At 40.0% G+C, this 23,566-nt stretch overlaps 1 protein-coding gene across 4 annotated transcripts in view; it reads left to right on the forward strand.

The window, feature by feature from the left end:
* The first annotated feature begins 700 nt into the window (after positions 1 to 700).
* dcdc2 (doublecortin domain containing 2) overlaps positions 701 to 23,566 on the forward strand; it is a 64,777-nt gene continuing 41,911 nt past the window's right edge. For 2 of the 4 annotated variants that reach the window (XM_062980658.1, XM_062980660.1), the window contains exons 1-6: positions 701 to 851; positions 5,778 to 6,131; positions 8,256 to 8,307; positions 15,448 to 15,462; positions 23,069 to 23,145; positions 23,234 to 23,365. In XM_062980658.1, coding sequence (XP_062836728.1) covers positions 5,839 to 6,131; positions 8,256 to 8,307; positions 15,448 to 15,462; positions 23,069 to 23,145; positions 23,234 to 23,365 — 569 coding nt within the window. In that variant the 5' untranslated portion in view covers positions 701 to 851; positions 5,778 to 5,838. The remainder of the gene's footprint in view (positions 852 to 5,777; positions 6,132 to 8,255; positions 8,308 to 15,447; positions 15,463 to 23,068; positions 23,146 to 23,233; positions 23,366 to 23,566) is intronic. The other 2 variants (XM_062980659.1, XM_008108793.2) reach the window with 2 other exon arrangements.

Here is a 23,566-nt window from a genome sequence, read left to right on the forward strand (position 1 = left end):
ATGTTTTACAACAAATCGACAGAAAAAGCAGTTCAATACATGTTATGTAGTAATTATTGTATTTATGAATTTAGCACCAAAACATTGCAATATATTGAAAACATTGACTACAAAAACATTGACTACTAAAAGGCAGACTATGTTGGATGATACAGAATGTTGGATAAGTGAAGGTTGGATAAGCGAGGCTCTAAGTTGCAATACTCCAGAAACATTTTGTGGCTGCAATTTTTCACCTTTCAGTGTACCATTTTTGACATTTTGTGCAGACTGCAAAAACAATTTTTTTGAAGTTTAATAAATTTTCCCCATGCTTTCATGATAGAACCAATTAGGACATGATATTTAGAATCCAGGAACATAAATTTGTGTTACATAGTGCAATAATCATTGTGGGCAAATCACACTCTCTCAGCCTCAAAGAAAGGCAAAGGTTTTAAATTTCAATACAATTTAAAATCTACACATATACAAACATTAAAACTCCCTCTGAACACATCCTGCCAAGGAAAACTTAGGGTTGCCATAAGTTGGAAATGAATTGAAGGCACTTAGCAACTCAGCAGCTCCTCTGTGCGCCCTGGAGGGGCTTTTGGAGGGGTGTGGGGAGGTGCCTTGCTTTCCCCTCGCCTTTTCCTTCGTGGGTTGCCCTAGAAACAACTAGGAGGTGAGGAGGGGAAGCACTTGCTTTCTCCTCCTCCTCCTCCTCCTCTTCCTCCTCCTCCCTTTGGGAGCAGGAGCAGCCAGCAGCAAAGGGGCAGAGCAGAGGAAAGCAGAGCATGAGGCTGGGACGTGGTGGCCACACACCCCCTTCCGAGGCAGGTGCAGGACTGGGACTTTGCTGCGCTCAGGTGCTGTTACCTGTGGGCCCTTTCTCTGTTTAACCCCCCTTCTCTGTTGAAGTCCCCTTTCATGGCTTGCTCTCGGTGCCTTTTTCTTTTTCTTACCTGTGTCTTTCAGGGCACTTTCTCTTTCCCTCCCTCTGACACGCGTGTTTTAGTGCTGCTGCTTGTGGAGATGTAAAAGAAAAGCGACACCAGCTGGTGGGCATGTGGATGCAGGGACCCCAAGGTAGATCTTAGTGCCACCTATGGAAGGAGGCACCTGTGTTGATTCGGGCTTCCTTAGGGGGTGAGATGAGATGATCAAATGGCAAGAGAAGGGAGAGAAATGGGAGCGGCAAAAGGGAGATGTGAGACCCTTGCAATTCTTTCTAAGGATGCATCTACACTTTAGAATTATCGCAGTTTTACTGCCATGGCTCAATAATATAGGATCCTGAGTTCTAACTCCCAGGATTCCATAGCATCAACCCATTAATTCTACAGTGTAGATGCAACCTAAACATGAGGACTCAGGCCCCTTCTGCACTGCCCTATATCTCAGGATCTGATCCCGGATTATCTGGCAGTGGAGACTCATATAATCCAGTTTAAAGCAGATAATCTGGGATCAAATCCTGAGATGTAGGGCAGTGTAGAAGGGGCCTTGGTGAGGTTTCTTAAAACAAGGGGGAGCAGGTACAGTGGGTCCTCAGTGTCCGCTGAGGTTTGCTTCCAGGATCCTCATGGATACCTGTATCCATGAGTGCTCAAATTGCCATATATACTCTCTCCCTCCTCTCACACCAGAAGTGACTTGCAGTTTCTCAAGTCACTCCTGACACGAAAAATATATATATATACAGTAGATTCTCAACTTATCCAACATAAACGGGCCAGCAGAACGTTGGATAAGCGAAAATGTTGGATAATAAGGAGGGATTAAGAAAAAACCTATTGAATGTCAAATTACGTTATGATTTTACAAATTAAGTACCAAAAGGGTTGTTGTATGTCTTTCGGGCTGTGTGGCCATGTTCCAGAAGCATTCTCTCCTGACGTTTCGCCCACATCTATGGCAGGCATCCTCAGAGGTTGTGAGGTATGGAGAAAACTAAGCAAAGAGGTTAATATATATCTGGAAAGTCTAGGGTGAGAGAGGTCAGTGTGAATGTTGTGTAGTTAATCACTTTAATTAGCATTGAAAAGCTTATCTGCTGTCTTCTTCCTGCCTCTGGGGCATCCTTTGTTTAGAGTCGTTAACTGCCCTTGGTTGATTCATGTCTGGAAATCCTCTGTTTTCAGAGTATTGCTTTTTATTTACTGTTCTGATTTTTGAGTTTTTTAATACTGGTAGCCAGATTTTGTTCATTTTCATGGTTTCTTCCTTTCTGTTGAAGTTGTCCACATGCTTGTGGATTTCAATGGCTTCTCTGTGTAGTCTGACATGATAGTTGTTAGAATGGTCCAGCATTTTTGTGTTCTCAAATAGTATTCTGTGTCCAGGCTGGTTCATCAAATGCTCTGCTATGGCTGATTTCTCTGGTTGAATTAGTCTGCAGTGCCTTTCATGTTCTTTGACTCTTGTTTGGGCGCTGCGTTTGGTGGTCCCTATGTAGACTTGTCCACAGCTGCATGGTATCCGGTAGACTCCTGCAGAAGAGAGAGGATCCCTCTTGTCCTTCGCTGACCGTAGCATTTGTTGGATTTTCTTCGTGGGTCTGTAGATAGTTTGTAGGTTGTGCTTCTTCATCAGCTTCCCTATGCGGTCAGTAGTTCCCTTGATGTATGGTAAGAACACCTTTCCAAAACATCATTTTACAACAAATCGACAAAAAAAGCAGTTCAATACACTGTAACGTTATGTAGTACTGTATTTACAAATTTAGCACCAAAACATAGCAATGTATTGAAAACATTGACTACAAAAACTTTGACTACTAACGAACGGACTACAAATAAAGATAGAATTGCATAAAATGAACTTACAATAACATCATTGTCGGAAATTAAATTCGTAAAGTTCAGTCCTTGCTGCCTAGAGAAAGAACTGTGGATCCGGAGGGGAGGCAGACTTGCGTTGGATAATCCAGAACATTGGATAAGCGAATGTTGGATAAGTGAGACTCTACTGTACTAGCTTGTGTGTATGTGTGTGTATGCATATATATATATATACACACACACACACACACACATACACATATATACATATATACACATACAGTAGAGTCTCACTTATCCAACCTTCGCTCATCCAATGTTCTGTATCATCCAACGCAGTCTGCCTCCCGTCTAGATCCACATCCGCTTCTCTAGGTGGCAACGCGCAGTGGGCCAACACGCCTAGCAACAACACAAGTGCAGCCACACTCCCAAACACTTGGCAGACTTGTTGTAAAACATGATGTTTTGGTGCTTAATTTGTAAAATCATAACGTAATTTGACATTTAATAGGCTTTTCCTTAATCCATCCTTATTATCCAACAATTTTGCTTATCCAACATTCTGCCAGCCCGTTTATGTTGGATAAGTGAGACTCTACTGTATATATAAAATATACTAGCTTGCCTGGGTCATTTTAAAAAGTCAGTTTTTTTATTTTACAAAATGCATAAGGTTCTGGGTGAATTACAACTCACATCATGCCAGGTTAATCCCCTGAAGCTCCATCAGTAGTTAAAGTTTGTCATGTTGGGCAAGTTTGCTCTAGATGCATCATTAGTGGGGTTCGGTGTGATCTCTGGCTGCTGGATAAACTACAGCTCCCACCATGGTGGGTCAGTCCCCTCAAATCCCTCCAGTAGGTTGAGTTGGTCATGGGGGTTTTGTGTGCCAACTTTGGTCCTGGTCCATCACTGGTAGTGGTCACAGTGTTTTTGGATGAAGATGAACTCCAAAAATTAAGGTCAATCCCCCAAACCCTTCCAGTATGCAAATTTGGGTGTATCAAGCATGTGTGCATCGTTGTTTGGGATCATGGTGCTCTCTGGATGTAGGTGAACTACAGTTCCCCCAAATTAAGGTGAATTCCCCACAAAGTCCTCCATTATTTTTTGTTGGTCATGTGGGTTCTGTGTGCCAAGTTAGGTCCAGGTCCATCTTTGGCGGGATTCAAAGTGCTCTTTGATTGCAGGTGAACTTTAAATCCCAGTAACTACAACATCCAAATGTCAAGGACAATTCCCCCCCAAAACCCACCAGTATTCATATTTTGGCATATTGGGTATGTCTGCCAAGTTTGGTCCAGATCCATCTTTCTTTGGGATCACAGTGCTCTCTGGATGTAGGTGAACTACAACTCCTATAAATCAAGGTCAATTCCCCCCAAACCTTTCTAGTATGTTTTGTTGGTCATGGGGGTTCTGGGTGCCAAATGTGGTCCAGGTTCATTGTTGGTGGGGGTCACAGTGCCTTAGAGTTGGGTTGCTGACCTGAATGTTGCTGGTTCCAATCTGCGGGATGGGGTGAGCTCCCATCTGTTAGCTCTAGCTTGTGGGGACATGAGAGAAGCCTCCCAGCAGTATGGTGTCCCCAGGTGTCCCCTGGGCAATGTCTCTGTAGACGGCTAATTCTCTCACACCAGAAGCGATTTTCAGTCGTTTCTGACGCGATAAAAAAAGTAACAAACTCTGGAATTGCAGCCAAGGCAGTGGCTATAATTTTATAGTGTGAAAGAGAACATGTGTCTCTGTATATCTGTAGATTACACTTGAAAAATTGTACTTTTATAGTTTTGTAAAAGGAAGGACCATCTTTTTCCTTTTAAAAAAGATACAAAGTGAGATTGCACCTCTTCGAATACTTGTAGATCCCTTCTTGCTTTTTATGTATTCTTTATCTGCATCCAAACAAGAGCAATTCACCCATTACATGAGGATTGTACTTTTTTATTTTGCTGCATCTCTGAAATAAGGGAGATCAAAAACTGGGCAACTATTATACGATCTGAAGAGAAACCAGAGTATGGGCAACTATTAAGAAAGCAGCAGGAAAAACCTTTGATGATTCATTTATCTGTCCTATGTTGGTATTTTCTCTCCACTTCTAGTGAAATGTTGCTTTCTGAAAGTTACTATAATAAACACATATTGTTTGCCTGTCAATGTTTGCTAACACTCCTCCTCTATTTATCCTGTTATCTCCGAGGCCCCTTCTACACTGCCATATAATCCAGATTATCAAATCAAATAATCTGCATTATCTGCTTTGAATGGGATTATATGAGTCTACACTGCCATATAATCCAGTTCAAAGCAGATAATCTGGATTTTATATGGCAGTGTAGAAGGTTAATTTGGGATATTGTGATCTTGCTGACCAGGGGCCCTTCCACATCGCTATATAACCCAGAATATCAAGGCTGATAATCCACAATATCTGCTTTGAACTGGGTTATCTGAGTCCACATTGCCATATAACCCAGTTCAAAACAGATAATGTGGGATTTTATTCAGCTGTGTGGAAGGGGCCTAGGAGAAACAGAAGATATTAAGATCAAAGAAAAGGAAAAAGTGTAAAGATACTTGGGTAGAAAACATTTTGATAGTTCTAGTGACTACAAAGTTGGGTTTTCATGAGTCCAGTGATTTCAATGAAAAGCCTCTGAAGACTGGGAAATAGGGCGATCTCTTTGCTAGGCTTGGTTTTTCTCAGTTTTTCTTTCATGCATCAATAGTTCATGTGAGTATGTAGGGAAAGAAACTCAAGTTGATTTTCTCACTCTCAAGAGAGTGGCGTGAACTGGTTGCCTAGCAGAAGTTGCTTTTTAATTGTATTGAAACTGAACCTGTAGGGACATACCAAGAAAGCACTTTTGTGGTTCTTTAGGGAGGGAGATTGCATTCGTGGCAGTCCTAGTGTGTCCACTTTGCTGGTTGTAAATGAGAAATTTGAACAAATCTGTAGGAGTGAGGTTCAGAGGAAACATAACCCCATGCTTTTTGGTCCAACAGGTGTGCAGTCCAAATAATCTACCAGAAGCAGGAACCTGAAGAGGGGATTTGACGTTGAGCAATGAGTAGTCCCAATGCCAAGCCAACATGCCTGTCACAGCCAGTGGTGAAGAGTGTGATGGTATATCGCAATGGGGACGCCTTTTTCACTGGGCGCCGTGTCGTCATCCACGAGAAGAAAATGTCTAGTTTTGATGTTTTCCTAAAAGAAGTGACTGGTGGAGTAAATGCCTCTTTTGGGGCCGTGCGGAATATTTACACACCACGCGGTGGACACCGTATCCGGCAACTAGATGAAATTCAGAGCGGAGAGCACTATGTTGCTGGTGGTCGGGAGGCCTTCAAAAAACTCAAGTGAGTAGCTGTGCTTGGAAGAGACCTCTAAAATAGCCTAGAAACTATGTGATCATTTAAATGATAGCAACCAAGCATTTGTAACACATTGACACACTATTGCCGGTACTTTTCATTAGGGGGGAGACTAAGGAAAATGAAGATTATTATAACAGGTTAAGAATAGAGAATTTCATAGCTTAAAAGTTTCTTCTACTCCATCTCCCCAATTCTCCTTCAACTGTTCCCTACCATCCAGCTTTGTATATTCTGTTATCCAAAGTATTTATTTCAGCTCTGGGAGAAAAGCAGGGTACAAATAATAATAATAATAATAATAATAATAATAATAATAATAATAATAATAATAATACCACCTTGGCCAGCACAAAACAATCTACGCTGACAAAATTATCATCTGTCAGCTGCAAAAGGCCATCCTACTCGGATCTGCACATATTATTAGCTGATACATCACATAGTCCTAGATACTTGGGAAGTATCTAACGTGAGATCCAATACAACAGCCAGCATAGTGATCTTGTTTGCTATGTACCAATCTTGTTGTGTATCAAATAATAATAATAATTATTATAATCATTATTTCTGTCATTTTTCCATCAAAATGTCATTTTTCTTTCCCTGAAAGAAAGAAAAAAACAACTGGTTGAAAACTTCTTTTGCTCAAAAATAGTTGGTGGTATTGATTTGAACATGTGAGGCTACTGGAGGGTTTAAATACATAGCAATCAGCACTGACAGGGATTTTTGTAATGCTGCAGTTCTATATAGCATTGCCATACAGGGTGGCCAAATGTAATAAATGTAATAGGTAAAGGTTTCCCCTGACGTTAAGTCCAGTCATGTCTGACTCTGGGGATTGGTGCTCATCTCCATTTCTAAGCTGAAGAGCCAGCTTTGTCCGTAGACACCTCCAAGGTCATGTGGCTGGCATGACTATATGGAGCGCTGCTACCTTCCCGCCAGAGCGGTACCTATTGATCTACTCACATTGGCTGTTTTCGAACTGCTAGGTTGGCAGAAGCTGGAGCTAACAGCGGGCGCTCACTCCGCTTCCACAGAAATAGGAGAATACACAAAAAAGTATAGCCTTACTACAAAAGAGACAAAACTTCAATTCCTGAGTATACTAAAGCTATCAAATATTAGAAGACTTGGGGAAGGCAAACTCTTGCAGTACAGGATTTATGGGCATTTTCTTTCCTTAAGAGTTGTAGAGAGAAGAGTATTTCAGCAGGAGTAGGTTGTCATAAATCCTATTGCTAAAAGTGCTGGAAATGAACCCTATTTTTGGCATCAGGTCACCATAGTGCAAACTTATCTAGGAGCAAGTCCCATTTAACTCAGTAGAATGTATTTCTGAGGGAACCTATCTAGAATTGAACTTTTCACAAGATCTATGTAGGGATGCACTCATAGATTTTAAAAAAGTTACAAAGCAAGGGGGAAAAAACCATGGAATAGGAAGATATGTAACTGCTTGTTTATTCAGAAGACTTGATACTCAGCTACCTTGTACACTGATAGCAAATCCATTTTCTCCATGTGGATCCTAAGAACCAAAATCCCATTTCTCCCATGCAAGTGTAGTAGTAGGATTGTGCATGCATCAGTGTATAACAGTGGTTCCCAACCTGTAGTCCATGGACCACCAGTGGTCTGCAAGAACGAAAATATAGTCAATATCCTCACTGTTACTACACCGTTGCAACAAGAGCAACTGAGCTCACAAAACCCTCTTATAGTGCCGAGGCGTATTAAATGTGGTTTTCTGTGGGCAAGTAGATGGCGATTACTGGATGGCATCTGTTCTGTATCAGAAACTAGAACTGATGTGGTCTATCCAATGCAGTTTTCTCAGTCAGTACTCCAAATAACCAAACCGTATCTAAAGTTGACCAAAAACTGATTCATAACCCTTTTGGTACTAATGTTGGAGCGTGGTCCCTGGTTAAGTGGTCCCTGGTCAAAAAAAAAGTTGGGAACTACTGGTGTATAAGATTAAGGATGGGGGTCCGCAAATAACTGAGTTGACTGTTAGGATGATGCTGATGATAGGCAGAAGACAGAACATGTTGTTGCAAGCCTCAGTTGAATATAACCCATACTCTTCTTGGTTTTCAGCTACTTGGACATTGGCGAGCCAAAGAAAAAGGCCACAGAAATTAATAATGAGGTAATGTAGTGAATTACACAATTAAAAGTAATGGTTTCTAGTAATTTCACAAGTGTGTTTCACAACTGAGCTCTGTCCCTTCTCATTTTAAAAATCAATGAATGCAAACCATAAGATAAACCTTAATTATTTTGCATATACAGGAAAGTGCAACTACGAATGTGGTTTCTTCCAGAATAATTTTACTTAGTTCAAAGATTGTAATCTGGGGAATGTATTTAGCTAGTTATTTCTGCAATTTCTCAACATGATCATGCAATTCTGAGACTTGTGTTGGCAAAGTAAAGCTATAGGATTTACGTACGGTATTGTACACAAAGTCATACATTTGCCTCTATACAGAATATGTCTTTACATTTATTTTACGTTCTGTCTTGAATATCTCAAATGGCTTGCTTTCAAATTCTGAACATTTCTATCCTTGCTTAGCATCAACATTGTAAGAGCATGTGGTAAACCACTTCTGCTTATGAGATTGGAGGCATACAGTAAATTTTGGAAAATGTATAATCGAAAATTCATGCATTTTTCATTGTTTCATTTGATATTCATTCTCTTCAAACTAGTTGAGATATAAATCAGTCTTTCCCAAACTAGTGCCCAATTTTCTTTAGATTACAACTCCTATCATTCCCTACCACTGGATATGGACAGGAGTTACCAAACCATTTGCAAATGGAAAAAAGATAAAGGCTTAGGCCGTCACACTGTTGTCTGAAGAATCAATGCTCAAATAGTTCAATTAAAAGTTCTTTATTGAAAAATCAAATGCCAAGTTCTTTAGTAAGATTATGCATTCAAATAAAGATTGATAATTTTCTGACTATCTTGCACACAACATAGTGATATTTATAAGGCAGGAAACTGATACCTACACATTTTCAGTTGTAGTAGGGCAGTCATGTCAGGTTGACACAAGTTGATCTGGCTAACTAGAAAAAGAAGATACAGATTTGCATAAATTTGTGTATGGTTATGCTTATATAAAAAGACAAACAGCGTGTGACCCTCTTATTCATGCACTCAATAGCCACAGTTCACGTATCCATGCTCTAAAATATTATCCCACAGAAGTCTTTGTGGGACTGTCTAGGTCCTCCAAAGTTATTCTATGGCATGATTTTGGGGCCATGTATAGTCAAAATATAAGCTTTGCTATAATTTGTAGTTTCAAGTATCCATCCCATGGATATGCGGGTCATATTGTATTTAGAAATAATGATGTGATTTCACAATAATTAATCTCTAATGATATTCCGATGTTCAGGTTTTCCTAACTATTGAAGCGGTTGCTATAAGGTTCCAGAATCAGAACCACCTTTACTTTGTAAGATAAACCAATATTTTAGAAATAAAATTATGATGTTTGTTGCTTAATGAAGGCTTTGCATTCCAGAGAAAGTATCATTGCTTATGTTTTCTCAGGCAGGAGAGTTGCAGAATAAAAGCCAAGAAAGGATTCACCATTAAAAAATAAGAAAGAAAGCTTTACTTCTTAGGATGGTTGAGTGACCCAGCTCGTAAAATGCTAGATTAATGCCTTAAAGTTCTGCAATAGCAAGCCGCTCAGTAAATTGTTTGGGAGGTAGTATCTTGGTAACCTAATTAGCACAACAAGTTCTACAAACACTGTTATTGTTTCAAAATGAATACCTTGAGGATTCACTGAAGTATTGGCCAGAAAGTCTAAAAAAAGCAAAAGATGGAACACTCTGATTTTCACATACACTTCTAATTGTAACAAGATCCTTCAGAATGATAAATGTTCTCTTATAAATGTTCTCTTATAAATGTTCTCTTATAATGTTCTAAAACAAGACCCAACTAACAAAATCACCAGAAAAACTAACACTCTGATCAAGAACTCCTCCATTAACTTCGACATACGCCAACAGCTGTGCAAATCAGAAGCCCTCCCACCCAGGCTTTACGGACTCCCAAAAATCCACAAGGACTCCATCCCACTCAGACCCATTGTGAGTGCCATTGGATCACCGACTTACAACCTGGCAAAATTTCTGGCTACACAGCTACAAACCCATATTGGGCTCACTGTGCACTATATCAAGGACTCAACACACTTCATAGAAAAGATCAGCAACCTCAAGCTAAGCACCAAGGACATCTTGATCAGCTTCGATGTGGTGTCCCTATTTACTAAGGTCCCGATAGCTGACACCCTCATACTAATTAAACAAAACTTCCCAGAAGACATCACAGCTCTGTTTCACCATTGTCTCATCACTAGCTACTTTCAGTGGGACAATGGATTCTATAAACAGAAAGATGGAGTGGCCATGGGGAACCCTCTCAGCCCAGTCATAGCAGATTTCTATATGGAACACTTTGAAAAACAAGCCCTAGAAACAGCGCCAAAAAAGCCAACTGTATGGTTCAGATATGTTGATGACACCATTTGGAGCCATAGGGAAGAGGAACTCAGCAAGTTCCTGGACCACCTCAACAGCATCCACCCAAACATCCAATTCGCCATGGGAAAAGAAAAGGAAGGAAAACTGCCATTTCTAGATTTCTGGTCATCCGCAAACCCAATCAACAATTGGGCCACACAGTTTACAGAAAACCTACACACACAGATAAATACCTTCATAAAAACTCCAACCATCACCCAAGTCAAGAAAGAGGCACAATCAAAGCCCTGACAGACCGTGCACAAAGAATCTGCGAACCTCACCTCCTCCAAAGTGAACTAAACCACCTTAATTGGGCTCTACAGGCCAATGGATACTCCACCATGGACATCAGAAGAGATGTAAGGCCAAGAGCAAGCCAGGAGAGTAAAGACAAAGATCCACCCAGAGGAAAGGTGTTCTTACCATACATCAAAGGAACCACTGACCGCATAGGCAAACTGATGAAGAAGCACAACCTACAAACTATCTACAGACCCACAAAGAAATTCCAATAAATGCTATGGTCAGCGAAGGAAAAGAGGGATCCTCTCACCTCTGCAGGAGTCTACTGTATACCATGCAGCTGTGGACAAGTCTACATAGGGACCACCAAACACAGCACCCAAACACGAGTCAAAGAACATGAAAGGCACTGCAGACTAACTCAACCAGAGAAACCAGCCATAGCAGAGCATTTGATGAACCAACCTGGACACAGTGTATTATTTGAGAACACAGAAATGCTCGACCACTCCAACAACTATCATGTCAGACTACACAGAGAAGCCATTGAAATTCACAAGCATGTGGACAACTTCAACATAAAGGAGGAAACCATGAAAATGAACAAAATCTGACTACCAGTATTAAAAAAACTCAAAAATCAGAACAGTAAATAAGAAGCAACACTCTGAAAACAGAGGAGTTCTAGACATGGGAACCAGGGGCAGCTAACGACTCTGAACAAAGGATGCCCCCAGGCAGGAAGAAGCCAGGAGATGAAGCTATTCAATGCTAATTAAGGTGATTAACTACAACATTTACACTGGCCTCCAATTGACAAAGAGTTCTTCTCTCACCCTGGACTTTCCACAGATATATATAAACCTTCCTTGCTTAGTTTCTCCATACATCACAACCTCTGAGGATGCCTGCCATAGATGTGGGCAAAACGTCAGGAGAGAATACTTCTAGAACATGGCCATACAGCCCGGAAAACATACAACAACCCTGTTTTCTTATATATCGACCACTCTTAAAAAAAAAAAAAAAGCAAAGCAGGGGAGAAGGGATTGGGAGGGAGAGCCCAGAATTTGCATGTTGTTGTTTTTGTGGTGGTGTGCCTTCAAGTTGTCTCTGACTTATGATGACCCAAGGCCAGGGCCATAGCCAGAAAAAAATTTCGGGAGGGGTTTTGAAAATTTCGGGGGGGGGGGGGGTTAACCCCTAGCACACACCCCTCCCCGCTACAAACCTGTCAATATCTGCTTGAGATAGTGCCTGGAGGGACTCTTAATGTTTTGTGTCTCATAGACTTAGCATGGGGATTTGGTTAACCAGTTAAAATTCATGAGTAAACCAGGTTTTTTTTATAACCTGAAAAATTTCGGGGGGGGGGGGGGGGTTGAACCCCTAACCCCCCCCCCCCCCCCCTCGCTACAGGCCTGCCCAAGACCATCACAAGGTTTTCTGGGTCTGACAGTGTGTGACCTGCCCAAGTTCACCCAGTGTGTTTCCATGTCCAAATGGGAAATCAAACCCTGATTTTCAGTCATAGCCTTTTGGCATGGTCCTGAATCTGGGAAGTGGAGTACCATGCCCATGGAACATTAGGGTTGGTATATGAGGCTTCATGGCATCCCCTGGTGCCATGAAGGCGCCTCCCCATGTCAGTGGGTCTGGACACTATACTAATGGGGCCTCCCCATGCCAATGGGTCAAGATACTTTTGGGGTTGCTTCCCTGTCAGGTGGGATGATCAATGTCTGGAGTCAGGACCTATGCGTTGCATCAACTGCATCTGCAATGAAAAAAACCCCTGTGGCCTTATATTTTCCAACATCTGCCAGCTATTTAAATTGTCAACTATATAAATAATCTGTAATCTGTCAATTACATGTGTAATATCTATCATGTCAGTGTGGTACGTTATTTTCTTTTCTGAGCATCTTCACTCCGTTCATGCAACCAAATGTACAATCTGGAGGCAAGGCTAAATTTACATTGTTTGTACAGTGGAACCTCTACTTAAGAGCTTCTGAACGTAAGAGCATCTTAAATTAAGAGCGGTCACTTGGTCCAGGTTTCACTTTGACATAAGAGCATCGTTTTGAGTTAAGAGCTAGTGCCAGAAGGAGTGCTAGCGCAAGAACAAAGAGCTTTGGGGCTTCAAGGGAGCAGCCTCCGTGTCTCGTGCCTTGTGCTCTTGTCCACTTTGGGAGATTGCTGTCTGCTTTGCTCTTGTCCGCTTTGAGGAAGTAACAAAAATTGAGGGGGAGTGTTTCGGGTGGCTGGAAGGGATTAATAGCATTTCAGTGCACTTCAATGGGAACATTCACTTTGAGATTAAGAGCGTTTTGAGTACATTCCTTCATTTGTTTTTAAAAATAGTACCTTAATGAATTAACTAAGAATGTAATAAATCACATTCCTAGTTCTCAGCATTAATGGCAAAAAAATCATTTCCTCTATTCCAATTATCAGTGCCATTGTTTGTGTTTCAAACAATGTTTTTGCACAATCAGAGGGGAATGGATAATAGTGGGCCATAGAGCATATATAGACCATAAAACATTGCATGGAGCTGGAGATGAGGAACAAGTGTTTTCATTTAGACTTTGCCTATCATAAGTACTCATTTCAGATCTTAAAATATTCTAATGTTTGTTTATAAAAGTAAATATATGATAAAAATTGTGATCAATGGGGTTAATTCACAGACTAATTTGGGATATTCAGAGCCAATCAAAAGACTGGTTGTCTGCACATAAAGCAAATAATCTTCTACATACAATTCTTTCTGTTGAAAACTTTTTAATTTTATGTAAAGAGCAGCAATTTCATCAAATAGATTAAGGTGTTTACTGGACATTCGCCAGATATATAAACCCCACTTATCTAGTTTCCAAGCAAGTGGACAATTTCAACAGAAGGGAAGAAACAATGGAAAATGAACAAAATATGCCTGCCAGTATTAAAAAAAACTCTAAAATCAGGACAGTCAAGAAAGAACAACACTCTGAAAACAGGGGAATTCCAGTCAAGAAACAATCAGGGCCAGCTAGCACCTCCCAACAAAGGATTCCCCCAGGCAGGAAGCAGCCAGATTTTGAAGCTACAATGCCATGCAGTGCTAATCAAAGTGGTCAATTGCAACATTCACATCTGTCTCCAACAGACGAGAGTTCGTTCTCCCACCCTGGACCTTCCCCAGATATATAAACCTCCCTTGCCTAGATTCTAACAGACCTCACAACCTCCGAGGATGCCTGCCATAGATGTGGGTGAAACATCAGGAGAGAATGCTACTGGAATACAGCCATACCGCCCGGAAAATTCACAGCAACCCTGTTTACTTTGTTTTGAATATTTGCTTTCCCCCCTAAACGAATTATGGATTTAGTCTTTCTTTGGTTTTTGACTAATGAGGCTTGAATGTTCATTTCATTTGCCTGATACTTTGAACCTTACAGCAAGAACAATGCATTTAGACCTTTTGGTTCTCTTGACCCCAGTCTGCTCTGAGGGAATACAGATATTTATACTCCATTTACCAGGGAGGACTGAATATAATCAGCCATTGTATTCATCTGCTTAGACCATGGTACATTAAACAAGTTGATCAACTTAATATTGTGTGCTAAAATCCTCAAAATGTTTTTTTTAAGGGGGTGGAATCATATTTGGGGTTCTGTGTCCACATTATTTGTTATTAATATTGAAACAAAAAAGAGGACTAATTAGACAGATTTGCTGCTCATGTTATTATACATTAATGTTTGGTTTTCCTGAAAAGATTGAATTTTGAAATGTTTCGCATCATGTGTGAAATTAACTGTTTTGGGAATCCTGAATGCATAGAACAGGAACTCTCTTCGGCTCAGTTCCCAAATGTACAACTGGTCGAACTTGCTTCAGTTTTGCAGACACATTAATATTTACAAGGCTATTATCTCTTAAAATCTTATGCCATAGTTGTTAATCTCTAAGGCTGCCTTCATGTTCCAGTATTTTTAGAATTTTAGCTTTATGTTTTCTGGAACATTAGTTATGAACAAAGTCACAAGGATTATATTATTCTGCCTTGCTAGAGATAACCTCTTGAGCTAAGAAAGCAAGTCAGACCTGCTTGTGTTTGTGGAGTGGGAGGCCCCAGCTGAATAAAATCCCACATTTTCTGCTTTGAACTGGAATATATGGCAATGTGTGCTCAGATATCCCAGTTCAAAGCACATATTGTGGGATTTTCTGCCTTGATATTCTGGGTTATATGGCTGTGTGTAAGGGTCCGGAGAGAAGGAGGAACAAGACATTGACTTTTGGTTAAATAATAATAATAATAATAATAATAATAATAATAATAATAATAATAATAATAGAAAGATGTATATTTGTTGTTGAAAATAAACAAACAGATGATAAATAGTGAACCATTTAACATATTATGGATATCTTTCAGGCACTTTTGTATATTCTGTTGTAAAATGTTTTCTTTTTTAACCAACAGTTAGCATTGGAAGATGTAAGTATCTATGCTGGATATTTATGTGCTGTGTATCACTATATTTTCTGAACAATTTTTGAATAATATTTGTTATAGTGTTAGGATGAATGACTTACAAAATGTTCTTATGCTCAGAAGGTCTGATCTAGTTACACCCATTTGCAAACAATGAAACATGCATGCACACAACAGGAGAGGTTTTGTATGTACAGCCTCAGTAAAGGTATTAAATAAAGTACTGCTTTGAAAGGGCTTCCAGGCCAGATATCTTATTGCCTTTTTTCATTAATTGAACTGGCTGCTATGAATAGGACTTGTTAGCACTTTGGTTCTGTGCTTTTCTTAGGGCTGAGTTGCTTAAAGTGGGCTTTTAGTTTAACTCTGATATTGGTTTGTGCTTATTTGTAATACTTTATTTAATAACACTTTGAACTGCCTAGGGAGCTGGGATATAAATCCAATAAAAAAACTTGGCTGAATTTCTAGAAACACTTGTTTAGATGTCCAGGTTGCTTCAGGGGGCATCTAGGTAAAGGTAAAGATTTTCCCTAACATTAAGTCTAGTTGTGTCTGACTCTGGGAGTTAGTGCTCATCTCCATTTCTAAGCCGAAGAGCCAGCATTGTCCGTAGATACCTCTAAGGTCATGTGGCCGGCATGACTGCATGGAGCGCTGTTACCTTTCCGTCGGAGCGATACCCATTGATCTACTCACATTTACATGTTTTCGAACTGCTAGGTTCGCAGAAGCTGGGGCTAACAGCGGGAGCTCACGCTGCTCCCTGGATTTGAACCACCAACCTTTTGGTCAACAAGTTCTGCAGCTCAGCGGTTTAATCCGCTGCACCAGTGGGGGCTTCCAGGGACATCATTTAATGCAGTTTCAAACTGGAATTGAAGAAAATGTTTTTCACTGTGTAGATGATTCCATAGGAAACCCTGGAACCAGTTTGAGACCTGGATGGTGATTCCATAAACCACAGAGCACTGATGTTCATTGGGGGCTTTCTTTTATGTGCTTTGGTGGGAGTTTAGCTAGCTTTGAACTGCAGTAAACTGTCAGTGTGGATGGGGACTGTGATTGTGATCCTGAGAATTCAAAAATGGTATTTTTTGTATGAGGAGCAGCTTTGTGGTGAGTAATTTATTTTTTTTAAAAAAGGCATTTTTAGTATTATTGTCAGTGATTTTCCAATTACTGTCCTTTTCCTCAAATGCTTTCAACAGAGATGTTTGATACTGGCTCCTCCACCTGTAATTAAAGGCTCTGAGAAGGATGTGAAAAACTATAATCCTTTGTGTCAAATTCTGAGGCCTAGAAACTTCTTCACCTCCTTAAAATATGCCAAGAAGATGTTTGTTATTTTATTTATGTAAAGTATTTTTGCTCCTAAGGTTCCCAGAATAGACCCACAATTACTGTAGATAGTCTTTGGAACCAGGGTACTAGATAACTGGGAAGGAGGAAGGAAAAAAGCAAACATGAATAAATCCTAAATTGCATCATTCTTATAACAACTTGTTTAGAAGTCTAAAATTTGAAATGAGGATACAGTATATAGTTTGCTTGACATTTTTGAACTATGGTAATATTTACATTTTCCCAGAGGCAGCAGGTGAATCAATTACAGAGGATACAGTGAATCTACTCAGTTTTATGGCTGCTCTGTTGGCCACTGTTTTGATTTGTATGGGAAGTACTGGAATCTATTCCTAAAATACATTTGCCATTAGGATATTCACCACTATCATATTGGTGGATCCACCTATTGCCCCTGCATCTTCCTGTTGTATAATATATCTCTTCCACAGTTTTAATGCTACAGTGGAGGAAATTACATATAAAAAGAAGTTATTGTACTGAAGTACAATATAAGTCGGTTGCACTTGGATTGAAGGGTAAATGTGGCAGCATCCTAAAATGATGTTCAGCTTTGTGATCTGTGCTGGAAATAAACTAAGGGCCCAGCAAAGGTTGTCTCCTTTACATTCATTTGGGAAGAGAGTTGGATGAACTATTCAACGAGTTTAACAAATCTGGTTACAGTCTTACACATTTGTCTTGAGATGGAATTCAGAGTTAACATGTATTGGACTGTGTACTGTTTAATTAGCAAATTCTTTACTGAGAGACCCCCATTAATCAATACCTTGTAGCCAAAGAACTGAATTTACGGCACTGCAAATGAAGGGCATGTTTGTATAATCTAGTTTGGCTGTCTGCATTTTGCTTTGTGGCTCTTTGAATTCAGATTTTGGAGTAATTCCTTCTTCAGATTCCAGTCCCAGAACCCCTAGCTAGCATGGAGAATGCAAGGAGATTTTTTTTTTCATGTCAGGAGCAACCCGAGAAACTGCAAGTTGTTTCCTGTGTGAGAGAATTGGCCGTCTGCAAGGACGTTGCCCAGGGGGTCGCCCGGATGTTTGATGTTTTACCATCCTGAGGGAGGCTTCTGTCATGTCTCCGCCTGGGAAGCTGGAGTGGACAGATAGGAGCTCACTCCGCTCCCCGGATTTTGGGGGTTTACTCCCATTGCACCACTGGAGGCTCCTATGCAAGGAGGTATAAACTCGGCATAGATCATAAACTCTCTTAAAGTTATCTATCTAGCTATTTTGCTATTAAGGGGTGGTTTTTGCTTTTTATCCTCTATGTATTTTATTGTTTTATTATTGTATTATTGTGGTTTTAATTTGTTTATTTTACCTGTTTGGTGATGTTGTTTACATATGTATTTTTATTTTGTTCACTGTTTGTTTTTTGGGCTTGGCCCCATGTTATTCGCCCCGAGTCCCTGTGGGGAGATGGAGGTGGGATAGAAAGATAAAGTATTATTATTATTGTATGACACAGCAAACAAGATAGATATGTTGGATTTCATTATTATTATTATTATTATTATTATTATTATTATTATTATTATTATTATTATATTTCTTATATTATTATTATTGTTGTTGTTGTTATTATTATTATTATTATTATTATTATTAAAGAATGGAGATAAATTTGTGCAGATCAAAATGGTTTGGTCAATACATTTCTTTTTAAAATAACAAAAATACCCAGTGATCAAATGTTTAAGAGTCTGTACAATAATATTTATCACCTAACTGCCTGGTATGGAAATCTGTTTTTGTGTCTCCAAAGCTGGGCCTGACATAGATATCTAGTTGTGATAAGCTAAACCATTCATTAATGTTATTTGAAGCATGCTGATTTACGCTATGAAGGAGCTGATGAGTAAAACAGAAGAATAAAGGCTCTGATGATATGAGACCCTTTGCATATTGCCCTTGTTTTCACAAGATTCCACTTTGGTTAATATTTCACTTTGTGGCTCCAGTGGGTATCATATTCCAGACACTGTTGAGTTGTGTGATTTGGTATGCAGAATGTATGAATAGCTGAACGGTGCTCATGTATTAAAGGACTTCTAGTTTGGCGTTAGTTCTTATCACCAATAAGAACCTTAATCTTCAAAGACTGAACTTCCTTTAAATCCTTTTAAAAATGTGTTTTTTAATCAATTTTTTCCCTTATACTAATATGGATTTCAACCTCGGGTTCTGATAAAAAATTGCCTCTTCCTGCCTCATGGGAAGGGCAGAGAGAGATTGAGAGAGAGAATGGAAACAGAGCTTGGGTTTAGAGAACATTTACAGGTTGAGCATCCCTTATCTGGAATTCCAAAATGCAAAATACTTGAAAATCTAAAATTATCCACATGGTGGCTGAGATAGTGACTCTCTTTCTTTCTGATAGCACAATATGCACACATTTTGTGTCATGCACTAAATTATTGAAAAATACTGTATAACGTTTCCTCCAGGCTCTGTGTATGTGTATACGGAACATAAATGAATTTCATGTTTTGACTTGGGTCCAATCGCCAAGATATCTTATTATGCTCTTATATGCAAATACAGGTATTGCAAATCCCCACCCCAAAAAATCCAAACTCCAAAACACTTCTGATCATAAGCATTTCAGGTAAGGGATACTCAAATTGTACATGGCAGCATGCAAGTGAGCAAACTTCCAGTAGCTTAGGTAGAGTCTGATGTGAAAAGGAGAGTTGGTTGTAGACTCTGCTTGTCCCATCACCAGGGCACATTTTCCCCCATTTCCCTTCCTCCTCAGAATAGATTAGGGCTAAAATTGGCTCTTCTCTAGTGAAGAAGTGCAAAGGACCCTCTCATCTTCTGGCTTGGTTCAAGCAGACACTGAAGGGATGGTATGCAAGTTAAAGCATCAACAATAATGATTGACTGGATATACTCCACTTCGTTCCCTCTACCCTGGTAAAACTAACAGGGGTTCAAATGAACCATCTTGTCTCCTAGTTATGTTTCTTCCTCTTTTCTTCTCTGCAGTTCCTGACTTCAGTGTGGCATGAATGATGTCCTTACTCTCATCAACTTTTCAGGCTGCTGCAGTGTTTACCTGACACAGAACTCTTTTTAGATTGATTTTTTAAAAAGACAAATCATTGTGTTTAACAAAAGGCAGAACATTTGTCTTGCCTCCTCCAAAACCACATAGGATAGAATCCCATCCCATGAGCAGATTTATCCTTCTTCACTTTCCTTGCAAAGCTCTCTCTCCTACTTGTTTCATATGGTCTTTCAACCTTCTGGTTTAGAATTTGAAGCTGTGTCAGGGAGGTGGAATTAGATTTAAGATCTCCTGTTTTTAGAGGGGCAATTGTATAATGCCACTCAGCTGGTTCAGAGATTGGCAGCCAGATTAGTAACAGGAGTCTTGTACAGGGAGAGATCAACTCTCATGTTGCTGGAGCTCCACTGGCTGCTGATCTGCTTCCAGGCTAAATACAAAGTGCTGGTCGTTACCTTTAAAGCCCTAAATGGCTCAGGTCGAGGCTACTTGACTGAACGCATCTCCTCTTACAAATCACCTGGGCACTGCGGTCAGCGGAGGAAGCCCTGCTCTCGGTCCGAACCCTATCTCAAGTACCACTGGTAGGAATGAGAGAAAGGGCCTTCTCTATGGTCGCTCTCTGAACTACTTGACTGAACGCATCTCCGCTTACAAATCACAAAAAAGCTGGCCCCTCCCTCCTCTCCTTCAAAAAACAACTGAAGACCTACTTCTGGTCACTAGCATATGGAAAGGAGGAGGATTAGATAATGAGAGATCATTACCGGGCCCTTGGCGGAGAACTATATCGCATTTGGATCGTCCTAGTCCATGCCTTGATCTTGACCTTGACCTTGACCTTTACCTTTACCTAGTCCATGCCAGCCCGGTGGCCATCATTTGACTACATAACCAATCCACACTGTTTTGTGAACTCTAGTTGGCTGTTGTAAATTAATGTGGATGGTTGTTTAGACATTATAAGGTAAAGGTTTCCCCTGACGTTAAGTCCAGTCATGTCTGACTCTAGGGGTTGGTGCTCATCTCAATTTCTAAGCCGAAGAACCGGCATTGTCCGTAGACACCTCCAAGGTCATGTGGCCGGCATGACTGCATGGAGCACCGTTACCTTCCCGTCGGAGCGGTACCTATTGATCTACTCACATTGGCATGTTTTCGAACTGCTAGGTTGGTAGAAACTGGAGCTAACAGCGGCCGCTCGCGCCGCTCCCAGGGTTTGAACCTGGGACCTTTCAGTCAGCAAGTTCAGCAGCTCAGTGCTTTAATTTATTGATGTTAGGTTTAATTTACTGATGTTAGGCTTTAATTTGATGTTAGGTTTTAATTTTATTCTCATATGTGAGGTTTCTCTGGGATTTTATGTCAGTATTTATTTGTTTTATGGAGGCATTGAATGTTTGCCATTGTATGTTGGGATCCTCCCCAAGTCTCCTTGGGGAGATAGAGTGGAATACAAATAAAGTTTTTATTATTATTATATTATACATATTTTATCTAAAAGAATGGACACACGTTCTTATTTCAGCTCCAAAGGCAATTCATGGCCAATATTGTTTCCCAGCATGTCGTGCCTCCTTGTTTTGCTTTGCTGAGTCAGAGCTCAAGAATGGGACTGTGCTTGCTGGTAATGAGGATACACCCGGGACTCTCTCAGGGGATCCTGGGGCATCTTTACTGTTCACTGATATATATATTCTGTACAAAGGCAGCTGAGTCATGGGACTTCCCTACTCTAAGAGTCACAGAGGGATGGAAGAATATGGCACAATTCACCCAAGGCCCAAATAACCCTACTGCTTCTTTTTTCTCTTATATGGTCTGACATACAATTTTAACTACCAGAGTGTATTAGGGGAATGAACCTTTTGCTGTATAAGAGGAAAATCTTTGTCACATTATGCCTTTAGTATCAGATCTTTTGACAAACATTGATTCGAGTTTTCAGGGTAGAGGGCAATCATAATTTGAAGTCATACATCAAGTAGAAGAAGAAGTGATCTGAAACTCAGAACCTTAGGTTCACTTGCTCAATCATTCCATCCCTGGCACTGCAAAAGGAACAGACAGTTTCATCCTTAATTAACCATGGCTTAATGTTGCATCAAAATAACAAGCAAATTATGGTTAGTTTAAGCTGGCATTTGCTAAAAAAGACAGGATTTCACTGCTGTGAACCTATCAACAGCAATTGTTCAAGCTAACAGAATTCAAGGTAGCTAACAGGCTAACATAATGAGATTTTTTTTCTTTGTGTGTGTACCTAGACACATATATATTTGCATTGCAACAGCTCATGTCCAATCAACCTTTAAGATCTGGTCCCATTTTAATGTATTGTTCTGTCTATACGTCTCGTGTATGTGCATCCTTTTGCTGTGATTACTATGACTCAAGATTCCTTGGATTAATGAATTGTATTTCTATTATATCTGAAGTAGAAAAATATAGTTCCTGGGTTCAGAAGAAAGTGGGTTGATGTTGGACTCAGATCCTGATTTGTTTCAAATCTGGTAATAAATTTCCCACACTGAGACACTATGGTAAATTACCCCATAGTGACTTGCATCAAGTCCAGAGGAGAAAAACAATTGCACCAGAGCGGAGCATGTAGAGTCATGCGTATCTTTGTTTGATTAGTCAAGATACATCACATCAAAATCAGGCCTAAGTCTCATTTGCAAAGTATTTTGACAGTTTGTTGTTGAAGGCTTTCATGGCCGGAATCACTGGGTTGTTGTGCATTTTCTGCGCTGTATGGCCATGTTTTGACAGTTTTGGATCTGAAGAGTTTTAAAAATAAATGTAGCACTAGGGTGTAATATCAAATGAGAGATAGATTTCTTTCCAAGCCACTAGGCATGAACTATGAGAAACAGCTAAGAAAACAGCAGTTTTGACCAGTACTCCTATGACCCTGTTACAGTCACCAGCATCTTAGCAAAGGCACTAATTAACTTTTGAAGCTCAGTTCTGCCATCCCTAGAAATACACAGACACAGTGCAGAAGAGAAAAAAAAATAAAGGACTTGACAAGAAAGGGAAAACACAAATTCAACAAAAGCAGATATAAAAGACATCAACTGTTGTGAAAATGTGTACAGTATGCTTGGTTGAGAGTGGCATGAACTATTTTAAGACATATGAGAAATATTGACATTGGAGAAGATAACAGAAAATTAAATATTGATTCTTAATAAATTATTTGATCTTTGGGATCCTTTAGGTGAAGCCAGTCACTCACAGCCGAATAAATGTGTCTGCACGTTTTCGAAAGCCGCTTCAGGAACCATGCACTGTTTTGTGAGTACCACCTTCTGTTCAGGTAGTTTGATCGGCATTCTTATGCCAAAGATCAAATTGTTTGTAACTTCCCATCCTTCTTTGTTAGCCTGATTGCTAATGGTGACCTCGTAAGCCCAGCAGTACGTCTCTTCATCCCAAGGAAAGCACTAAATCAGTGGGATCGTGTCCTTGAAATGGTTACTGAAAAGGTCACCCTCAGGAGTGGAGCCGTACACAGGTAAGACAAAGCTGTGTGGTGTAGATATAGAACCACATTTTGAGTTCATTGACACCCAGTTGAAATTAAATAGGGTCAGTGTCTATGATGTACAAGGGACTGAGGAACCTTCAGATCACAGGTCTAATTTGGACCATCTGAGGAAGTACACACAGACTGTGAGAACAATATTATTATCCCAGTCTTTTAGATGTTACCATT

This window comes from Anolis carolinensis, chromosome 4, assembly GCF_035594765.1.
Source record: "Anolis carolinensis isolate JA03-04 chromosome 4, rAnoCar3.1.pri, whole genome shotgun sequence".
Classification (NCBI taxonomy): Eukaryota; Metazoa; Chordata; class Lepidosauria; order Squamata; family Dactyloidae; genus Anolis; species Anolis carolinensis.